At 44.3% G+C, this 22,108-nt stretch overlaps 1 protein-coding gene across 11 annotated transcripts in view; it reads right to left on the reverse strand.

Moving 5' to 3' along the window:
* Window positions 1-6,929: 6,929 nt before the first annotated feature.
* Window positions 6,930-22,108, reverse strand: part of GRIP1 (glutamate receptor interacting protein 1) — a 718,500-nt gene continuing 703,321 nt past the window's right edge. For all 11 annotated transcript variants that reach the window (XM_066369047.1, XM_066369049.1, XM_066369051.1 and 8 more), the window contains 2 exons: window positions 10,814-10,960; window positions 6,930-8,908 (listed from right to left, as the gene is read on the reverse strand). In XM_066369047.1, the coding sequence (XP_066225144.1) occupies window positions 8,684-8,908; window positions 10,814-10,960 (372 nt within the window). In that variant the 3' untranslated portion in view covers window positions 6,930-8,683. The remainder of the gene's footprint in view (window positions 8,909-10,813; window positions 10,961-22,108) is intronic.

Below are 22,108 nucleotides of genomic sequence, written 5' to 3' on the forward strand. Positions count from 1 at the left end.
ATTTCTTTAAAAAATGTCATTGGAAGTTTGATGGGAATTGCATTAAATTTGTATATTGCTTTGGGTAATATAGCCATCTTGATTATATTTATTCTTCCTAGCCAAGAACAAGGTATATTCTTCCATCTCATTATATCTTTTTCGATTTCCCTTAACAATGGTTTATAGTTTTCATTATATAAATCCTTTACATTCTTTGTTATGTTTATTCCTAAGTATTTTATTTTTTTTGTTGCAATCGTGAAGGGGATTATTCTTTTGAGTTCGTTCTCAATTGTTTCATTGTTGGCATATAGAAAGGCTATTGACTTCTGTATGTTAATTTTGTATCCTGCGACCTTACTGTATTGGCTTATTGTTTCTAGTAGTCTTTTTGTGGATTCTTTGGGGTTTTCAATGTATAGGATCATATCATCTGCAAAAAGTGATACTTTTACTTCTTCTTTTCTGATACGGATGCCTTTTATTTCTTTGTCTTGTCTGATTGCTCTGGCTAGAACCTCTAGTACCACATTAGAGTGGAGAGAGTGGACAACCCTGTCTTGTTCCTGATTTAAGGGGGAAAGCCTTCAGTTTAGTGCCATTTAATATGATGTTAGCTGATGGTTTATCATATATGGCCTTTATCATGTTGAGATATTTTCCTTCTATACCCATTTTGTTGAGAGTCTTAAACATAAAGTTGTGTTGTATTTTATCAAAAGCCTTTTCTGCGTCTATTGATAAGATCATGTGGTTTTTGTTCTTTGTTTTGTTGATATGGTGTATTATGTTAACCGTTTTATGTATGTTGAACCATCCTTGAGATTCTGGGATGAATCCCACTTGATCATGATGTATTATTTTTTTAATATGTTGTTGTATTCGATTTGCTAGTATTTTGTTTAGTATTTTAGCATCTGTATTCATTAGAGATATTGGTCTGTAGTTTTCTTTTTTTGTGCCATCCTTGCCTGGTTTTGGTATGAGGGTTATGTTGGCCTCATAAAATGTGTTTGGAAGTATTGTTTCTTCTTCAATTTTTTGGAAGACTTTGAGGAAATAGGAACCAAGTCTTCTTTGAATGTTTGATAAAATTCGCTGGTATAGCCGTCAGGGCCTGGACTTTTATTTTTGGGGAGGTTTTTAATGGTTTTTCCTATTTCTTCTCTACTAATAGGTCTGTTTAGGCTTTCTGCTTCTCCTTGACTCAGTCTAGGAAGGTTGTATTGTTCTAGGAATTTATCCATTTCTTCTAGGTTGTTGAATTTAGTGGCATAAAGTTTTTCATAGTATTCTACAATAATTCTTTGTATATCTACGGTGTCCGTGGTGATTTCTCCTCTTTCATTTTGGATTTTGTTTATATGAGTTCTTTCTCTTATTTCCTTGGTAAGTCTTGCCAAGGGTTTGTCAATTTTGTTGATCTTTTCAAAGAACCAGCTCTTTGTTCTATTAATTTTTTCTATAGTTTTTCTGTCCTCTAATTCATTTATTTCTGCTCTGATTTTTATTATCTCCTTTCTTTGGCTGGTTTTGGGTTTTCTTTGTTCTTCTTTTTCTAGTTCCTTAAGGTGTGAAGTTAAGTGGTTTACTTGGGCTCTCTCTTGTTTGTTCATATAGACCTGAAGTGATATGAACTTCCCTCTTATCACTGCTTTTGCTGCATCCCAGAGATTCTGATATGTCGTATTGTCATTTTCATTTGTCTGTATATATCTTTTGATCTCTGCGCTTATTTCTTCTTTGACCCATTCATTTTTTAAAAGTATGTTGTTTAGTTTCCACATTTTTGAGGGATTTTTTCCCTCTTTTTTGCAGTTGAATTCTAGTTTCAAGGCTTTATGATCAGAAAATATGCTGGGTACAACTTCGATTTTTCTGTATTTGCTGATGTTGTTTTTGTGGCCCAACATATGGTCAATTCTTGAGAATGATCCATGTACACTGGAGAAAAATGTATACTCAGTCACTTTGGGATGAAATGTCCTGTAGATGTCTATCATATCCAGGTGCTCTAGTGTTTTGTTTAAGGCCACTATGTCTTTGTTGATTCTCTGTTTGGATGACCGATCTAGAGCCGTCAGCGGTGTATTGAGGTCTCCAAGTATGATTGTATTTTTGTCAGTTTTTGTTTTAAGGTCAATAAGTAGCTGTCTTATATATTTTGGTGCTCCTTGGTTTGGTGCATATATATTAAGAATTGTTATGTCTTCTTGATTCAGTGTCCCCTTAGCCATTATGAAATGGCCATTTTTGTCTCTGAGTACTTTTGCTGTCTTGTAGTCAGCATTATCCGATATGAGTATTGCTACACCTGCTTTTTTTTGGATGTTATTTGCTTGGAGTATTGTTTTCCAGCCTTTCACTTTGAATTTGTTTTTATCCTTGTTACTTAGATGAGTTTCCTGTAGGCAGCATACAGTTGGATTTTCTTTTTTAATCCATTCTGCTACTCTGTGCCTTTTTATTGGTGAGTTTAATCCGTTTACATTTAGTGTAATTATTGACACTTGTGAGTTCCCTATTGCCATTTTATATCTTGCTTTCTGTTAGTTTTGTGTCTTGTTTGATCCTTCTCTTTCGTTTTTCTATCTTTTGTTTTTATTTGGTTGTATTCCATACATCTTTCCTCTGTTGCTATCTTTTTTATCTCATGTGCTTCTGTGGTGGTTTTTTCAATGGTGGTTACCTTTGAGTAATGAAAAGGGTCCCTACCCTGTTCATTGTAGCGAACTATTTTGTGAGTACTTTTACACTCCATCGTCCTTTGCTACTGTTAATCTCCATCTTCTCCCCCTCTTTCTTTTTGTTGTTGTCACAGTTTAAATTTGGTTTTATTGTGTTCTTCTTGGAGCTTTTACTTCTGGCTCTGGTTTTTTTTGTTCTTTGTATCTGATTGTAGAACCCCCTTTAGTAATTCCTGGAGTGGGGGTTTTCTGATGATAAATTCCCTCATCTTTTCTGTATCTGTGAATGTTTTTATTTCTCCTTCATATTTGAAGGATAGCTTTGATGGGTATAGTATTCATGGCTGAAAGTTCCTCTCTTTCAGGACTTTAAATATTGGGGTCCACTCTCTTCTAGCTTGTAGAGTTTCTGCTGAGAAATCTGATGATAATCTAATGGGCCTTCCTTTATATGTTGTATTCTTCTTTTCCCTGGCTGCCTTGAGAATTTTTTCTTTGCTGTTGGTTTGTGTCAATTTCATTATGATCTGCCTTGGAGTAGGTTTGTTGGGGTTAAGAAAACTCGGAGTTCTGTTTGCTTCTTGAACTTGAGGCTTTAGTTCTTTCCACAGGCTTGGGAAGTTCTCATCTATTATTTGTTTGAGTATGTTCTCCATTCCATTTTCTCTCTCTTCTCCCTCTGGTATACCTATTATTCTTATGTTATTCTTTTTGATGGAGTCAGATAATTCTTGTAGGGCTATCTCATTTTTTTTTAATTTTTGAGTCTTTCTTATTCTCTCTGTTGTGCCTCAAGTTGCTTGTCTTCTATTTCACTAATCCTCTCTTCTATCTGACCTGTTCTATTAGCTAAGCTTGTTACTTCAGTTTTCAGCTCGTGAATTGAGTTTTTCATCTCTGTTTGATTTGTTTTTATAGTTTCAATTTCCTTGGACATATATTCTTTGTGTTCATTAAGTTGTTTTCTGAGCTCTCTAAATTGCCTTTCTGTGTTTTCTTATATATCTCGGAGGATTTTTAGGATTTCTATCTTGAATTCTCTGTCATTTAGCTCCAAGGTTTCCAATATATTAAATTTTTTCTCCATAGATTTTTCCTCATCTAGCAGTGTTACCTCTCTTTCTTTTGTATCCATGGTATTCGATTTTCTCTTCCTTAATGGCATCTGAGGGTGGTTTTGTTGATAGTATTAATGAGATTTAATAAAGAATAAAAAGTTAAAAAAATAAAAAATCGAAAAGAGTTGTTTTTTAAAAAAAAATTAATAATGAAATAAAGAAAAATAAAATAAAATAAAAATTTTAAAAAAAGGAAATTATTCCCCCCCTCCTTTTTTCCTCTCCTCTCCTCTCCCCTCTTTCTTGAGAAAATCTTGTGGTGAACTGTGAATTATAACAAACAATGCCTGTAATGGAGGGCCTGAATTGGGGAAAAGTAATATAGGGGCAAAAAAAAAAAAAAAAAAGAAGGGGGTATGGACCCACAAAAAGCAAATAAGGAAAAAATTTGGGTCAAGAATAAAATGATTTGCTTTTAGGTGTTGGTTGACTAAGAGTTATGATGAGAGGAATAAGAGGAAAACAGAAAAATGGGGGAACAAATTAAAAAATTACTATTGTATTTAGTGGAAGAAGAACTAGATAAAATGGAGAGCCAGGGATGGGAGCACTGCTAGTGAGTTAAAAAGGTGAAGTAAAAACCCCCCAAAATGCCACAAACATAAGTTTGAGTCCCAGATAAGATAATTTGTTTGTTATTGAGGTTTGAATGAGAGGAGATGTAATGGAGAAAGGAAGAAACTAATATAGAGGGAGAAAAGAAAGAGAGAAAAAAAGAGGAAACCACTAAAAGAAGAAAAAAGAAAAGAGAGAGAGAGAGAGAGTTAAGGGTTTTGGAGTGCAACCCTCATAGAGAGAAAGGAAGAGAAGAGAAAAGATAATGGGAGATGTAACACTTATGGGTAGTGTAGTTCAAGGAGAGGAGAGAGTAAGACCGGCAGAGAGTTAATCGGCCAAATTAGAGGAGGAAAAAAAGTATCAAGAATGAAGATAAGAGAAACAAATGAACAAATATAATAAAATGGGATAGGTTATAAAGTCTGCAGATTATTCTTGATTTTGAGAGGTTATCTTCTTGCATTTTCTTTTCTCTCCCTCCTCCTGGTCGGTGACTCTGTACCCCGGGTTCTGCCCCTTTGGCACGCTCAGGTAGAGGTTTGCAGTTGATAAGTCTCTATGGCGATGTCATGAATTGTGCTTTAGTCTTGTTGGCAGTCGAGGCTCATTAGCATTTATAGGCTCCGACAGTGAGAGAGTCCGTGTTCCTGGAGCCTTTCTCCTAGTCTTTCCTTCCTCAATTAGTAGCCTGATAATCCAGCTATGGTGTTGCTGCTGCCTCTGCCTGGATAGTAAGAGGCTCAAAGAGATGGCAACTCCCCACTCTATTTCCACTCAGCACAGGGCTCTGGGTAAGGCTCAGTCAGTCAGAGCTGCTAGCATAATCAGGCGGGGTTTCCGCCCACTCAAAGACCTTTGGCTCTGACACTCTGTCCGGTAACACAGGCGGGCGCCCACTTCCGGGGCGCTTGGAGGAAACTCTTGCTCACTATCTGCGCGCGCAGACCAGGATATCCGGCCAGCAGTCTCACACTCTGAGTGAAACCCCCAACTGCATGGAAAAGTTGCAGCGTTGGAATTGGCTCTCGCTCCGTCCCCGTGCGCGGCTTTTGCAAGGCGCTGGGGCAGCCCGAGATTCCGCTTTGGCCCACACAAAGGCCCCTGACTCTGCCCCTCTGTGCGAAAACACGGGCGCACACTGCCGAGGCACTCGGACGAATCTCTCGCTCACTATCTGCGCGTGCAGACCAGGATATGAGGCCGGCCGCGTTTCCCTCTGAGTGAATCCCTTACCAGCACGGAAAAGTTCCACCGTTTGAATTAGTTCTCGCTCCCTCCCATGCACGGCTTTCCCAGGGCGCTGGGGCTGCCCAGAGATTCCACTTTCGGCCCACACAAAGGCCTCTGACTCTGCCTCTCTGTGGGGTAACACGGGCACCCACTCCCGGGGCTTAGGAAGAAATCTCTCGCCCACTATCTGCGCGCGCCGACCAGGTGATCGGGCTGCCCTGCTTGTCTTTCTTTGTTTGGGTTTGGCGTGAGTGTTAGCTTGCATTGCCCGGGTTGCCACAGGATCAGTTTTTCCTCAGCTTGGATCTCCGTGCCACAGCCTGGTTCGGCCGTTTGTGCCGTGGCCTGGATCTATTCACCCCCTTTGCCCGCCTCAGTTTCTATATTCACGGATCCCAGAGAAAGCCGCCCTGTTTAGGTTAGTGAGGAAGGCGGAGCATTTCTTACTCCCTATTTCCTTTGGGGTTTGGTTATATATTTAGCCAATTTTTTGCTCGACCATACCTTCGGGTGTATTGCGAAACATCTGGAGGCTCCAAGGATAGGTTTTTCTGTTTCTGGTTGAAGATCTTGTTGAGTTTTGGGGGAGATTTATCGGTATCACTTCCTACCCCGCCATTACTCTCTGACTTCTTGATTATAGCCATCTAGTGGGTGTAAAGTGGTGTTTCATTGTGGTTTTGATTTGTATTTCCCTATGTTGGTCATCTTTTCACGTGCTTATTGGCCATTTATATGTCTTCATGAGATATATCTATTTAGATCTTTTGCCCATTTTTAAATTGGGATATATTTCTTTTTATTATTGAGATACAAGTTTTTTTATATATTCTATGTAGACGTCCCTTCTTCGAAACCATATCTGCAAAATATTTTTGCATTTTGTGGATTTGTTTTCACTTTCTTTATGGTGTCCTTTGAAGCACAAGTTTTTATATCATCTGCAAATAGAGATAGTTTTATTTCTTCCTTTCATATCTTGGTGCCTTTTATTTCATTTTCTTGTCTTACTGCCCTGGCTAGATCTTCTAGTAAACTGTTAAATAGAAATGGTGAGAACGGACAGCCTTGTCTTGTACCTCTGAATTTACAAGGTCTGCAAGACAATCTGCAAATATGAAAGTGTTGGGGCTGTAGGTGCAGTTTGTTTCATTAAAAGAAGAGATAATTAAAATTTGTACATTTTTAAGTTTATGTAAATGTATTTCATGGAACACATGTAATGTTCTCTGAGGGCAGATGTTGTCACCTGAAATAAATATGCCATTAGTCTTGGGCGGGTTCTGGTCTACAGGCGGCTTTTGGCCCTTTCACACGCATTTCTCATCTGGTCCTCACACCAGTCCTGGAGTGCAGACATGACCTTTGGTATCACAGGTAGGGAAACTGACTCCCAGTAAATTTCATACCATCAATGAGCCTGAGTTTAAATCCAGATCTGATTTCATGCTCTTCCCACTCTTCCATTATGGCTAAGCTTTCCCCCTTTAAAAAATTATGTAGCTTTAAATTTCTGTAAGGCTTATTCTAGAACATGAAAATTCATTAAAGCACTAAAAAAAATGCATGTCATATTTTATGGCTTTTTAAAATCACTGTTTATTCTGTTTGGTAGAGGTTTTTTTTTTTTTTTCATACAAATATTTGCAACAATTTTGAATTCCCCAAAACCATACATAGACGATAAATACCATGCTATTAAAGTATTAAATTTGTACAAAAATACTTTACAGTTTAATACTTGTTTGTTACAAATAAAAATACATATTTAAGTGACTCATGATCTTTTTTTCTTAACATGATTCTGCTTTATACTTTCTTGCCCTGGCGGTCCTGAAATATGAATGAATATATTCCTTTGCAAAAAAAAGAAAGGTGAACTTTTTCCTTAAACAAGGACACAGTGTTCAAATGTTTCATCTAAGTGGTGGTTTGAATTCTTGACCAAAATGGAAATGTTTGGAAAATAATTGTTTCGATGTGGAGATTCTACAGTCAATATACAGATCTATTTTTTTAATATTCACCAAATAACAGTTATTAGTGTTACTATTCAAAATATCTGAACAAATGAAAACAGTTGCTGGCAAACATTAAATGCAACTGTCACAATTTATTGCTTTGAGGGATGGCAATAATTGGCAATGCATTTTGTGAGAAATGTATTTACAATTTCAGTAAGTGGCATGGCTCAGAACAAGACAGTCCAGTGTCATCTTTAAGTACGGTTGCTGTACACCCCTCTATAGAACCAGTTTTTAAAACATGTCAAGCAAGACGAGTTTGATTTGCCTATCAGTCAGATAAACCTCATTTTAATAGACTTCATTCTTAAATTCTTAGTGTTGAATTTAAAATATAAGATAACTAAGTCTTAGAGTTACTAAACACTCTAATTCATTATCAGAGAATTTCAGCTAAAATGTGTCCTTAAAAAGAAAAACAACAGGTCACAAGACATATCCTGTTTGATCATTTGTTGCATAGGGAATAGCATACATCTTAGATAAAATCATTCCTATACTTGGGCAAAACAGTTACCACCACCTATTATGGTCTCCTACGTGCATCATCGCTGAAACATTTTATGATAATTTGATCCCTGTACCCCTCCCCTAGCAGCAGTCCCAGCAGCCACCAAACTCGAGGTCCCCTAGTAGAGCCAGCTTTGTGAAAAGCCTTGTTGGTCAAGTTCTTACATTAATGACTTCATAGTAAGAAACTGATTTCAAAGTGAAGGAAGGAAATTATCATAGAGAATTATTTTTAAACAGACATTTTTCAAAAAGTGATAGGAAGATGAACTTGTAAAAATTTTCCCCCGATGCTCATTAACTGTGGGAGGGATGGCCTACCTATTTTTCTTTGTCTCTACCATTGGGCCTGGCAGGGAATCCTTTGCCATGTACATAGTGGTCACCAGAAAAGAAACCTCTTCTACTTGAAAAGGGAAGTGAACATGAGCCATGAGAGAGATTTAAAAGACCCCTGTGCTTGCAGTTAATGCCATGTGATTATCTGTGCTTCAAATGTCACAGACATCTCAAAGGGATTTTTTTTTAGCACCATGTAGATATTGTCTTTTGTCCTGCTTTATAAAAAGCGTTGCTATAATGTATTAGTGGGTTCTCGAATCTCCAAATTACCACCATGGCTAGGCTGTTGGAAAAAAGCACTGTTCTGTTCATTCCATTCTCCCGGGAGAGTCTGTTCTATAGATTTCTGTGAAGCCAGTGGGTTTCTACTAATAACCAGGTCCAGCTTGTTCCCGGATTCTGCGATGAGGGGCACAACAAGGCAGCAGTCAAAGTCTCTCGTTCGGACATGATTAACCTGAAAGGTCAAGAAGAGCCATTTTGAATTACTGTTATATTCATAAAAATAATACCCAGAACCCAGAGTAACACTTTAGGTATAACTGGTTGTCTTGAAGGTACTTAAACCAGTACCTATACAGAGAAGTCTCTCCCTGCTTTGACCCTACTATGACAAGCTTGCTTAATGGCTCACATAGTCTCTGCTGCTAAATTTTAATGCCCCTGAAAACAAGAAACAAACAACATCCCTGTGTCAAACAGACTGCCTCATTGAGGCTCATGGCTGGTGCTCCAAGTGCTGAATATTAGCCCCAATTTCCAGATGAGGAAAGTGAGGTACAGAGTGGTTAAGAGATTTGCCTTAAGCAGTTGGTAAGTGGTTGAGCTGGGATGTGATCTCAGACAGTCTGGTTGATTCCAAAGCTGGTGCTCTTGACCATGCTGCTGAACTGTCCCTCTTAAGTGAGCCCACCCCCTCCTCAGTGTGCCCATGCACTCGTCTGCTGTCATTATCTTCACCATCAGAAGTTTTTAAAGCATACATGCTGCATCCACTCCTTGACTTTCTATTCTCTTCTCAACTTGACCTGACCCCTTATATTTACAAGTGACCCTATTGTTCAATAGAGGAACGGTGTCTCAGGTCATTCCCTTTGGCCTTCAGCATTGGCTGCTCTTGACACCTACTTATCCTTAAAACTCTCCCTCCTCGGCTCCTCGAGCACTACATTGTTTTGATCCTCTTACCATTTGAACTGCTTGCTTTCAGTCCTTCCCTGCCTTTACCTCTTCCAGTCCTTTAAAGTTTGTTTTCCTCAGACTCCTACCCTTGGTTCTCCTCTCTTTATTACCGTAAGTCGAAAGTCTGCCATAGGCAACTTTAGCCAAACCCACACCTTCAGTACCTTAACGTTTAGCTCTGGCTCTAATGTCTCTTTTGAGCAGCAAATCCAAACTGCCTCCCAGACAGCTCTACCAGGATGTGCTGAAGGCGTTAAATACTCAGATGTGATGCAGCTGTCTTACCCACACCCACCTCGGCTCCTTTCCCGTGACCTCCCCCTTTCCTACCTACTGCAACGCATCAATGATACTATTGCATCTTTTTCTAAATTATAAATTATGTCATTCTGCTTACAAAATTAATATATTTCCAGAATAAAGTCCCGGAGCTTTATCACGACATTCAAGGCTCTTCACAGTCTGAATCCGGTCTACTTTCATAGCCTCAACTTGCGTGAAAGTTGGTACAGCTCTGGTTTATGGATTGGAAGACACTCTTAGAGTGTAACTAACCTGTCCATAGTTATTCATTCATCACATATAGAAGTATCTACAGAAGATAAAAGTGTCCCATACTTCTAGGACAAGATAAATCGTTCCATTGCCATGGCACAAATGATCACCAGAATGGGTTTTAAAAGTATCTAATTGATCAATGACCACTTGCTTCAGTGAGCACACCTCTGTGCAGCCTTATGCTTTGAAAATCAGTTGTTTGGTGATAGACTTATTCCATTTTTAAGACTGATGTCAATCTTTTCCTTTTTCTGAAAAATGTTCTTCCTAAAAACTGTACATAAGAATTTGCTTTTCTCAATGAAACTGCACCTGACCACAACAGGACTCCATTAAGTAAACAAGGTTCAGCTTTGTGGTTTCAGACACTGTTAGGTGCTGAGACATCAAGCACTGTACAACGGCCAATGGGAAGAGAATAAGGTACAAGCTCCGTTCTCAAGAAGTGTGCAATCTGCTGGAGAATATATGCAGCGAAACAGGCGATTTCAATAATTGATCAATTTTACCAAAGGAAAAGCTTCTATCTTAATCTAGTCTTGAGGCAAAGGAGGATGGGTGGACATTGGTCAAGTAAGACTTAGAAGAGTTAGATTAATTAAAATTCCACCTGTGGTCTTACCTGCAAGAGCCTGTCATAGGGCTTTAAGCCACCAAGATCTCCTGGCCCAGCCGGGCGAATATTTTTGACATACACTCCTTTCTCCAGCAGGCCGTCTGCCACACTGAACCCGAAGTCCTCCGTGTCGGAGCTCTTGTACAAGGTCACCTGGAGAGTGAGGAAGGGTGAAGGCGACAGTTAGCCAGGGTGGAGACTTTGGCCTATGAATCTTCTTGACAAATAACTTTTCAAACTCATTTCAATAACATAATGGATTTGTAATATATCAGGCAGCTTTCCCCCCAAGCCAGCAGCTTCGCCCCCTTTTCTAAGACTATCCTTGGAATTTGTAAACTTCTACCCAGAATGGAGAAATAAGAAGGAGATGGGCTGGAGAGTCCTGGCCCTTTTTTTTCTTTTATTTCTTTTTTTTTTTTTAATAGCAGTTCTCAGGTATGTAGGAGTGAGACTTTCACCAGGGCGAGCTGACTGCTCTATTTTCCTGGGCCTCCCCAGTGTTGGGAGCAGCCAGGGGCAGCGCTGGTCCTGACGGATACCTGGGCTGAGCCAAGGGCCCGCCCTCCTGCCCACCCTCCTGGGCGGTGCTGGGCCTGACGGATACCTGGGCTGAGCCAAGGGCCCGCCCTCCTGCCCACCCTCCTGGGCGGTGCTGGGCCTGACGGATACCTGGGCTGAGCCAACGGCCGGCCCCTCCTGCCCACCCTCCTGGGCGGTGCTGGGCCTGACGGATACCTGCACTGAGCCAATGGCCGGCCCCTCCTGCCCACCCTCCTGGGCGATGCTGGGCCTGACGGATACCTGCGCTGAGCCAAGGGCCCGCCCTCCTGCCCACCCTCCTGGGCGGTGCTGGGCCTGACGGATACCTGCGCTGAGCCAAGGGCCCGCCCCTCCTGCCCACCCTCCTGGGCGGTGCTGGGCCTGACGGATACCTGCGCTGAGCCAACGGCCGGCCCCTCCTGCCCACCCTCCTGGGCGGTGCTGGGCCTGACGGATACCTGCGCTGAGCCAACGGCCGGCCCCTCCTGCCCACCCTCCTGGGCGGTGCTGGGCCTGACGGATACCTGGGCTGAGCCAATGGCCGGCCCCTCCTGCCCACCCTCCTGGGCGGTGCTGGGCCTGACGGATACCTGCGCTGAGCCAATGGCCGGCCCCTCCTGCCCACCCTCCTGGGCGGTGCTGGGCATGACGGATACCTGGGCTGAGCCAATGGCCGGCCCCTCCTGCCCACCCTCCTGGGCGGTGCTGGTCCTGACGGATACCTGCGCTGAGCCAATGGCCGGCCCCTCCTGCCCACCCTCCTGGGCGGTGCTGGGCCTGACGGATACCTGGGCTGAGCCAAGGGCCCGCCCTCCTGCCCACCCTCCTGGGCGGTGCTGGGTCTGACGGATACCTGGGCTGAGCCAAGGGCCCGCCCTCCTGCCCACCCTCCTGGGCGGTGCTGGGTCTGACGGATACCTGGGCTGAGCCAAGGGCCCGTCGCTCCTGCCCACCCTCCTGGGCAGTGCTGGGTCTGACGGATACCTGGGTTGAGCCAAGGGCCTGCCCCTCCTGCCCACCCTCCTGGGCGGTGCTGGGTATCAAGCTAGCACTTCCTTGGAATAAGCGCCATGAAGTCCATCATTGGATCTGCGGTGCAACCCCAGTCAGGACTTCAGTAACAGTGGTTAAAAAAAAAAAAAAAAAAAAAGACCTGAAAGAGCTCCTGTACCAGACGCCTCGCTCAGGGGCCTGGGCCAAGCGCTCCCTCAGTGTGCCTGGGCCTGGCTGAGCAGCCCCGGGCGTTCCCCTCCCTCAGCTGCGGCCACGGCTGTCTGCTCTGCACCTGAGACCATGTGGGAGGTTAAAGCTTACCCCGATGCTCACTCCTCCACCTGACCATCTGCAAGAGTTAGCCTGAGACTCATTTATTCATCAGATTGTTCATACTTTCACTGAATGCGGACGGAGTCCCCACCGTGTTCTGAACAGGGTTCTGGGTGCTGGAAAGCAGCAGGGAAGGCGAGAGAGGCGCCCGCGCCCCAGAGGCAAACACGCGAATATGCAGCAGTCAATGCACACTCGTGGACACTGGCAGGGCCTCTGCAGCATGTCACACTCATGTACCGCTTTAAAGTGCCCACTGTTTTCCCTAAGATTTACCAAATGCCCTCTACAAGACCTTATGCACACTTTCAAGCAATGATTTGGACTTACTTTTTACTTTCATGGCTTAAAAACACATATTGTATTTTTACACAAATAATACATAAACAATTTCTTGTAAAAGAGTGAATAATTCAGAGCTATACGAGGAATAATGTGAAGATTAAAAGTTTTAGAGCAGGTTTATTTATTTATTTTTTTACTCAGTTATTTTACTCCAGAGAGGGGTGGGGTATCGGAGGACACAGAGAAATGGTTGGTCTTGGACTTGCTCTTTACCTGGACAGACAGCTGAAGCGTCAAGCAGCTGGGTCAGGACTCTCCCCAGGCAGCCCATATCATATTGTTTCATGGAGGTCTAAATACTTGCCCAAGATCACAAAATTAATGAGTGGTGGGCTCTGCTTGTCTGACTACAGGCACCAAGCACTTAACCATTAATTACCACTGTCACTCAAAACATCTTATTTCATATATATTCTAAAATGCACTACTTTTTACAATATAAACCTATGACAATCAATTGTATCATAATTGTTTTCGATGCTCAAATTTTCTCAACTTTGGCCAAGAGGAGTCGTTCATGTTGACTCCGATGTCCTATTGATATGGCCCATTTGTTATGATCATTTCTTGGCTTTCTGACACCAGATATTACAAACTCACTAGAACAACCTCCGGCCTGCAATCTGGAATTAGCCGCTCTCCAAGGAGCCTTGATTGCAGGACACATTTGTGGTCTGTGTGGCAGTCCTTTCCTCCCACCCATGCTCCTTTCCCAAAGAGGGGCAGAGGGCCAAGAGGAGGAGGAGGTGAGTTGCCAACAGGATTGACGGCAACCTGAGTTCTTTGGGCCTCGTTTCCTAGTGGATGAAATCTCTCTGTGCAAAGCCCCAGCTTACGTGCCCCTCTTTGGCTAGGTCTGTGCCTGGTCTGCAGGCTCTTTGGTCCTTGTGCCCCTTGGTGTCTTTATTCCTAGCCATGTCCTGCCCAGTGACAAGCAGCACACTTGGGGCAGGAACCATCAGCACTGTTCCTAGGAGGCGGTGCCTCAGGGTTACCTCTCTGCACTTGTAAGTGGGTGCAGGGGAAGAAGCGGTCCTCTGGACGCTGTGCTTGCGGTGGTTTGGAAAAGGGGAGATGGCCGCTCTGCAGGCCCCTCACAATCCTGAGGCGCTCCTGGCTGTGGGAGTTGCAAAAGCCTGTACTTGCAATGAGTGTTAGGAAGCCCACTTGGAATGTTTTCCAACACAGTGAACCTGGACCCTTGCATTTGAGGGAACATTTGGGGTGGGCTGGGAATAACGGTGAAGTTCATTGCTCATTTGGCTGGTGGTTCTTGGATGTCTGCTCCACAGCCAGGGCCCAGGAGGGGCAGAAAGCTGAGTGGCACCAAGAGATGCCGACACTCTTCAGTGATAATACATGAACCAAAACATCACAGGTGGGTGTGAAGAAGAGCAGGCTAGCAGATTAAGGTCACAGAGGTTGACCAAGAGGCTTTGCTCTCATAGATCTTAGACTCAATGCATCTCTATGGTAAACTCCTCAGAATACGAGGCTAATAAGTGGTTTAAATGTGAAAGTAATCTATTTTTCTGGAAAGATTTCCTAAGGTTAGAAGAGACTGATTTTTAATAGCCAGCCCTATGGTTCTCCTGGAAATAGCTAATAAACAGTACATAACAAAAATGAAATTATTTTTAAGTGACACAAAAGATAGGATGACAGGAATCAATACGTCACAAAAAATGGATAGCACGGCTGGCTGCTCTCAAAGCGGCCGTAACAAATGGTGCCATGGCGCTGCTGCCCTCTTGTTCCGCTGGAGATTAGTCCTGGCTCCTTCTGATTTATTGCCTGTCCAAAATAATTCTAAGGATTCCGAGGTTTGGGTCACATTATTTATTTTTTTACATTCCCAGTGTGTGCGCACACGAACCCCTTAGCCAGGCACTTTCCTACGCACGATTGCTTTTGACCTCCCAGTCCCTCTGTGCAGCAGAACCACTCCCTTCCTGCCAGTGGGGATGCCGGCTCTCGAAGAGCTTGACAGGCGAGCTGGTCCGGCTAGAATGTATAAGTTGATTGAGTACTAAAATATCTGACCTTATTAGCTGTGTTCGTCAAGTCATGGTTTTCTTTTCCTGGACGTATAATCTCCTCATCGGTCAGGCAGCCTTTATCCATTTCCAAGTGCCCAGACAACTACAGATGAAAAATGTATCGTGTCTGCTTCGTTTCTTCTCATGGAGCCCTCCGTGGCTTCCCATGGATGTCCACACACACTCCGGCTCACTGCTCCTGGAGCTCCTCGTGTCCCCCTAGCCCGTGTGAATCGAGAGTTATCTTGTAGGGTCTCTATTCTGTACAGACCGAAGGAGGCTTCCAGGGAACCTGGACTAGATTTTTTTCTGTTCTAAAAGGGCCCATGCACATAACACTTGGAACATGACACTCTGGGCAAGGACACAGCTCTACAAAGCATAGTTTCATCTTAACTATTCACCAGCAAACGCTGCCATCGCTTCCAAGCCTCCTGAGAACGGAGCTTTGGCAGGAGGCAGGAGGGTTTAGCATGACTCACATTGAGCTTTGTTTTATACTTCTATCCCCATGTCTGAACAATGTCCTTGAGGCAGAGATCAGAAACCTAATACTATGTTTTCAGTTTTGACATGTGCGACAAGCTTTAGCAGCAGAGCCGATTCTGGATGTTCAGGGCAGTCGTGTTGGCTGTCTTCAGCGAGTCACTTTGAGTGACAGCCATCCCCAGAAGCCATTCCTAAGCACTGGCAGCCTCCTTATGGCTCAGCCCTGGTCCAATGGCCTTGAGGACCAAAACCAACACTGGTTTTCCTATAAATCACCAGGCATTTGGGTTATGCCTGCAGACACCCTTGGAGCAGCCTTGTTTCCTTAAACCTGACGATGCCAGTCCTCAGTTTCGGGAATGCTCCTACACTGCCCGTGGGGCTGAAAGGAAGATTCAGGTGTGGCCTTCCCAGCTGCCGTCTCCAATCCAAGAAGAAGCCATGCCCCTTCGTGCTATTCCAACTCATGGCTTTCGAGACAAATCGTGTCAGAAAAGGCAGCTGCTGCCCTCCTGTCTGGGGAGTCTCCTTGGCTGAGGAGAAACAGGAACAGCTGCTTCACACTGTGCCTCCTGCTGCTCCCAGGCAAGGTTATGGCACGTGGGCTTGAAATGTGGGGGCTCAGCAAGGAGACAGTCAGTAGCTTGGGTATTTGGCTCAAGTCTGAGAAAGCCAGGGGCTACCACGGCCGGTGGAGAGCTGAGTCCCAAGCAGGGGAGCTAATGGTTTTGAAGGTCTGTCGTGGGTTTACGTGCTGCCTCCTCCACTCATCCAGAGCATGGTCACGTCTATCGTTCCCATCAGATCAAAAGCGGAAAGAATTAGATCATTCTCCCAATTACCCAGGTGATCAGAGCAAGCCGTGGGCAGCTGAGAGACACCTAGTTGTTGTCAGCTCTGTCACCAGCCCTTTCCATTCACCTTGGCCACCAGCATCTTTGCGTAGGACTGCCTGCTGGTTACTCGCAGCTCCTGCCCCTTAGCTTTGCCTTGACCCTGCTGCCTGGTCTTCTCGGGCCTGGCTCTCCTCCATCTGGACCCTTCTCGACTCCCTCTGCAACTTACTGACCTCCATTCCCCATAGGCCTGTGTGGATAGAAGTGTCATGATCACAATTCCGACGTATGTGTAGGGGGCCAAGGGGTGTTCCCACCACCAAGCAATTCTGCTACACCAGCTGGGTGTCCTACAATTCATTCAATTCTGACACGATCTACCTGAAGATAGCAGCATCGGCTCTCACAGGGTCAGGGCTCAGTCTGACAAGACTGCCCACGACAGATGCCCTTCAGATGCTGACTGCAGGTCTAGGTGACCACCTATGCCTCTGACCGACTGGCTGTAGGTCAAAGGTTCCAACAATGCCTTCCTTGGGTTTGAAAATTTGCTAGAGCAGCTCACAGAACGCAGGAAAAACACTTTACTTACTCAAAGACCAGTTTATGATAAAAGGACATAACTCAGGAATAGCCAGGTAGCGCCAGGTGTGGGGAAACAGGGCGTGGCACTCCAAGCCCCCTCAGGGTGACCCACTGCCTCCAAACCCCCACGTGTTTGCCCACCCGGAAGTTCTCTAACCTCTCTCTTTTTAGGTAGGCTTCATTACTTAGGCGTGATTGAGTAAACCATTGGCCAATGGTGATTGATTCAACCTCCAAACCCTCTCCCGCCCTTATCCTTAGGTACTGCCCAAAAGTCCCGTTATTAACACAACAAAAGGCACCTTTATGCTCTCACCACTTAAGAAGTTCCAAGGGTTTTAGGAGCTCTGTGCCAGCAAGGACAAACACCAAATATATACATCTTATTATAAATCACAATGTCACCGTGGGCGTCCTTGTTTCAGGGCCCACCTCATCTCTGGGTGGGAGGCCTGCCCTCCACCCACTCTCTGGGCTTGTGGGAATTCAGGACCAGGCTCACTGTTACTCAGGAAGGATAGGTTACAACTGACCAAATGCCTACTGCACTGACCACTGACAGGCTTGATTTGGTTCCTTCAGTTCAGGGATTGCTGTGGTCTGACACTACAAAGATTCTCAAAGAAGGAAAGAGCTAACTCCACCCAAGGGGAAGAAAGACACAGCCCCAGGCTGGACCATTATCAACAGCCTAGCATCATTCTGCCAGCAACAAGGCTGGCGGTGGTAGAGGGATATGTCCAGAGGGCTTCTCTCCAAGGGCCGGACAGTCGGAGGACAGAGCTGCATCGCCTATAAGTGAACATCTTGTAGATATATAGACTATCTTACAACCTGTAAACATGCTTGATCACAACAGATACACACAAAGATATCAGGAAGAGATGAATGACCCCCAGGCCAGACCTACACTTAAAGGGACTATGAACATTTCTGAAGAGGGGTGCTGGTGGATCCATGGCAGAAATGCTAAGATAAACGATCAAAGAGTAAGGCACAGGAGAGCGCTAACAAGCCTGCCTGAGGGTCAGCTGAGTCGGGGGGGGGGGGGGGACCTCTGACTCAGCATTTCTATTGCTCAGAGCAGAGCTCAGACTCAGAAGTGATAAGATGCAAATGACTTCTGTCTGGTAGAGATGCAAATGATTTCTTTCCATCAGGAAAGGTAACCCCAAAGGCTTTGCTTTTATTTTTCTATAAGTCACTGAGCAGCTTTATTCTAACTTGCAACCCTTCCTCAGGCATTCTTTTGTCTTTTTTATCTGTGGACTGAAAAATTGTGTTGAAACTTTTTTTGACACAAGCCAGTCATTTGCATAAGAAAGGTTTACATTTTAAAAGGTTTTGGTTTTTTTTACATTTCATTTTTTTATTTTAGAGAGAGAAAGGGAGAGAAAGAGACAAACAGACAGACAGGAACATCAATCTGTTTCTGTATGTGCCTTAACCAGGGATCGAACAGGCAACCTTCGCTTATGGCGATGATGCTCTAACCAACGGAGCTATCTGGCCAGGACTCGGAAAGTTGTTTTAACGGAAACATCGACAAAGGAAGCTGATGGAATGACACATTTTGAAGACTGTCAGGGTTGGACACCATTAGTCATAGATAACGTACAACCTAAATTCCAACCATTACTCTACAATTCCACGGTCCCTGAATAATGTTCAGATGCTCTGCCATCCCCGGTTTCACAGGGAGAGAACGTGCTTGTCAGACTGATGTCGTGACTGGTAACACATGCATCCGTTTGACCTTCTAAACAGATCCTCATTTGGTTCACACTGCTGTTTCTGGAGGCTCTAAGGCAGCTGGCCATGTCTTCAAGTCTGGGAGACTACTTTTCTGGGTTTCTGACAATGTATGGTTTTGACAAGACTGGAGGATGGTGGCTTCAACAGGGAAAGCGCTATTTAGGACGGCTCGTCTCCTGATAGCGGTCCTGACCCTTCTTTGCTCAGTGAGCAAACTGAGGTTCTGAGAATGACACGCTTGTCAGAGGGGGGCCAAACCGCGGTCTGCCTGACAGTGGGGCCCACGTTCTCACTCATCACTCCTTGCCTGGAGGGAGAGAAGTTGCAGCTAGCAGAGTGGCAGGCAAAGAAAAGGTTTATGTTTATGCTCAGGGTTTTTGTTCTCCCTTCTAGGGACTTCTGAAGCGAGACCACTGTGCACTAGCTATTTGGAGGAGGCCCAGTGTGAGGACTCATTTGATCTGGAGCACCAACTCCTAACATTTGGTGAAGAAGGAGGCAAGTGCCGGAATAAGATACGTATTTCCAGTTACATTTCCTGCTAGGGCTGAGGCCGTTCTGACTGAGGGAGAGTATAGCAGAGGAAGCTGCCATTACATACCGACAGTGGCACTTGTTCCAAGGAGCAAAGCAACTTTCTACTCTCAGGAAGAACAAAGGTCCCCTTTCCAGATACTCAAACACGCTGAGAATCAAAGTGGCTGGGTTCAACAAGCGGACGGCTCAACAGCCACCGCAGCTACAAGAAAGAAACGTGCTCCTGAGGGACTCAAAGTGCCACCAGAACCATCAGGAAAAGTAGATGCTAGACCATTATTTTTCAAAAAGTTTCTGTGAAAAGAGAAATAAAAATAGCTGTGCACAAACAAGGAATATAATTTAATTGAAAACCACACATGACAGAGCACGGGAAATGTCAATATGATTTTTTTTTTTTTAGAAATAATGTCCAAATGCTCTGAATGCTGGGAACTTTCTACTCTACTGAAAAATTATTTTGCTTTAAACTGCAAAGAAGTGAAGCTAGATTTCTTCTCAGAAATAGATTAATTGGCCACCAAGGGATATTTGAAATTCAGAAGAGAAAGAGGGTGATAAGCAAACTGTAGCTAAGATCTCAGGCTTCTTATTTGCAAAGAGAAAGAATGAGTTTGATAAGCTGTAGGACAAGCCAGACTTCCTTTTAAAGAGAAAACTTGGCATTTCCAGAAGCAAAGATGCAGCTTCATTTCTTTCCCCTGCACCAGGTGTTGCCCGGAGGTCTCATGAACCAGAATCATCACTGCTAGTTAGCAAAACCCAAGGGAACGCCACTCGATCTTTAAGGTATAAAAGAATCCATTGAAGAGGTTGCTAACACATATACTGCTCACAAAAATTAGGGGATATTTTATCACTTCATATTCATTTTTGAAATGAATATGATTATTGGCCCAAACTCCTGGAAAATACTGACCAGGTAAGTCTGGCTGGGGTTGAGGAACCTGCATTTTAACAGCACCTCATATAATCATGGTGAAGGTCATCATAGGTTCACACGCCAAACTATTACCTAAGGCTGCAGTCCACAGACTTTTGGTTGAGACCCATTAATAAGCCTTGAAATAAGCTTAATGCGATCACATTTTTTAAAAAACATACAAAAACCTAGAAAATGTTAGTGTACAATATTTGGACTCATTCACACATGAGTGTGGGTGTGTGTGTGTGTGTACTGGCATGTGAGATAAATGTATTTTAGACTGCGTGACTCAGCCAAGAAAGTCTGACAGGCGGTGGTCAAAGGGACATGAGTATCACCTCCCTGGGACCCCCTGCTGTCCCCCCCACCCCAACTAAGTACTAAATCATCAGGCCAGCTTCAACTGCTTCCTCCACTCACAGGCCGAAAGAGGAAGTGAGGCTTCGGTTCTGTGTTCCTTCTCAAGTGTCAGGAAGACAGCCAGCTTTTTGGGTTTAGGAGTGAACGTGGACAACTGGACAACATGAAGGACGTTGTCCTGGTTGAATGTGAGACACAGCAGATGATGTAAAATGAATGGAAGCCACTTCGACTCTGACCTGAGCTCAGGGTTTCTGAAAGTCTACAGGAAGGGAAGGAACGGGAGGAAGACTGGGGAGGCGGGGCAGGCAAACAAGGGAGAGGAAGTTGAAGCCCAAGAAATGAAGGTAAGCCCACGCTTTGCTTTTTCTATATGAAGATGTTAGTCATCTATCGTCAGGAGATGGAGTTGCTGCTGCTTTTGTTTTTTCTCTCCAGGAGTGGGAAAGGACACCAGCCCATTCATTGACAGCCTCACGATCCAGCTGCTAGTGATTGTAAGAGCTTATGTAGGTGCTGGTCTGGATGTAAAGAAGTCCACCACTTGTTTTCATGGGGACAGCTTTCACCACGCGGCCACCGACCACGAGAAAGACAGCAATTGGAAATAACCCCCGTGTGTTTGGAATGGTGTGCTGTCTGCCTCCCGGCCTCTCCACTCTGTTCTTCCCAGCCTTCCTTGGGAATTCCTCCACTTCATCCGTTTAAAACTGTCCACCCAAGGGGCTCAAGGAACTCATTCCATGTGGCAGACTGGGCACTCCGTCTTGGGGTATTCTTGAACTTGAGAAAGGGGTATTTTTCTAAAACCTAGCCCTTTCTCCACACTGCCCCACAAAAGAGTAACTTTTCTGAATTGTACAAAGGCTTGGTACAGGCTAGTGTGCCCCCAATGGAAGGATCACCCAAGTCTGTCAACAAGTCACTGTGCTTTTTTATGGTGTCAGGTCGTGGTCCAGAGTTCAAAAGACACCTCCATGCAAAGGTCTCTGCTCTGAGCAAAGTGATTTCTCTAATGACCAGTTCTCCTCTCAGGCACTTCACAATCGAAGAGCATGTTGAACAACAAGCACATGGACGGCCTATGAGAGTAATTGGATTCACTTAAAAAGGAAAAGATACCCGAGGTGTGAGCAAAAACCACTCCCAGAATTCCACACTGTGAGGTCACAGTTCCTCCTGCTGCATTTCCACTTAACTAGATCACTTTAGGTATCACGAAATGTCCAGGACACCATCTACTTTGGGGGGGTCTTATTTTGTTTGGGATCAGGTCCAAAGAGAAGGGAAGCTCTGTGGACAATGCACGAAAGTAAAGGGACAGAGAAGCGCTCTCATGTGAGGTCCAGCCAGGTCTGTGACAGAGGCGTCCCAGTTCACACACTGGCACACAGAGTTCCAAACCACCCCACGCCATGTCACTCATTGTGCTGGGAAGTGAATGATGCCTTTTGGAAAAAAAAAAATTTTAACAGGATCTATTTTCAGCACAGTCCCTTTTAACATCTCAGCTATAACAACTGGCACATCCACTTCACTATCATTACCTGTTACTGCGTCT

The sequence above is a fragment of the Saccopteryx leptura genome, chromosome 2, assembly GCF_036850995.1.
Source record: "Saccopteryx leptura isolate mSacLep1 chromosome 2, mSacLep1_pri_phased_curated, whole genome shotgun sequence".
Taxonomy (NCBI): Eukaryota; Metazoa; Chordata; class Mammalia; order Chiroptera; family Emballonuridae; genus Saccopteryx; species Saccopteryx leptura.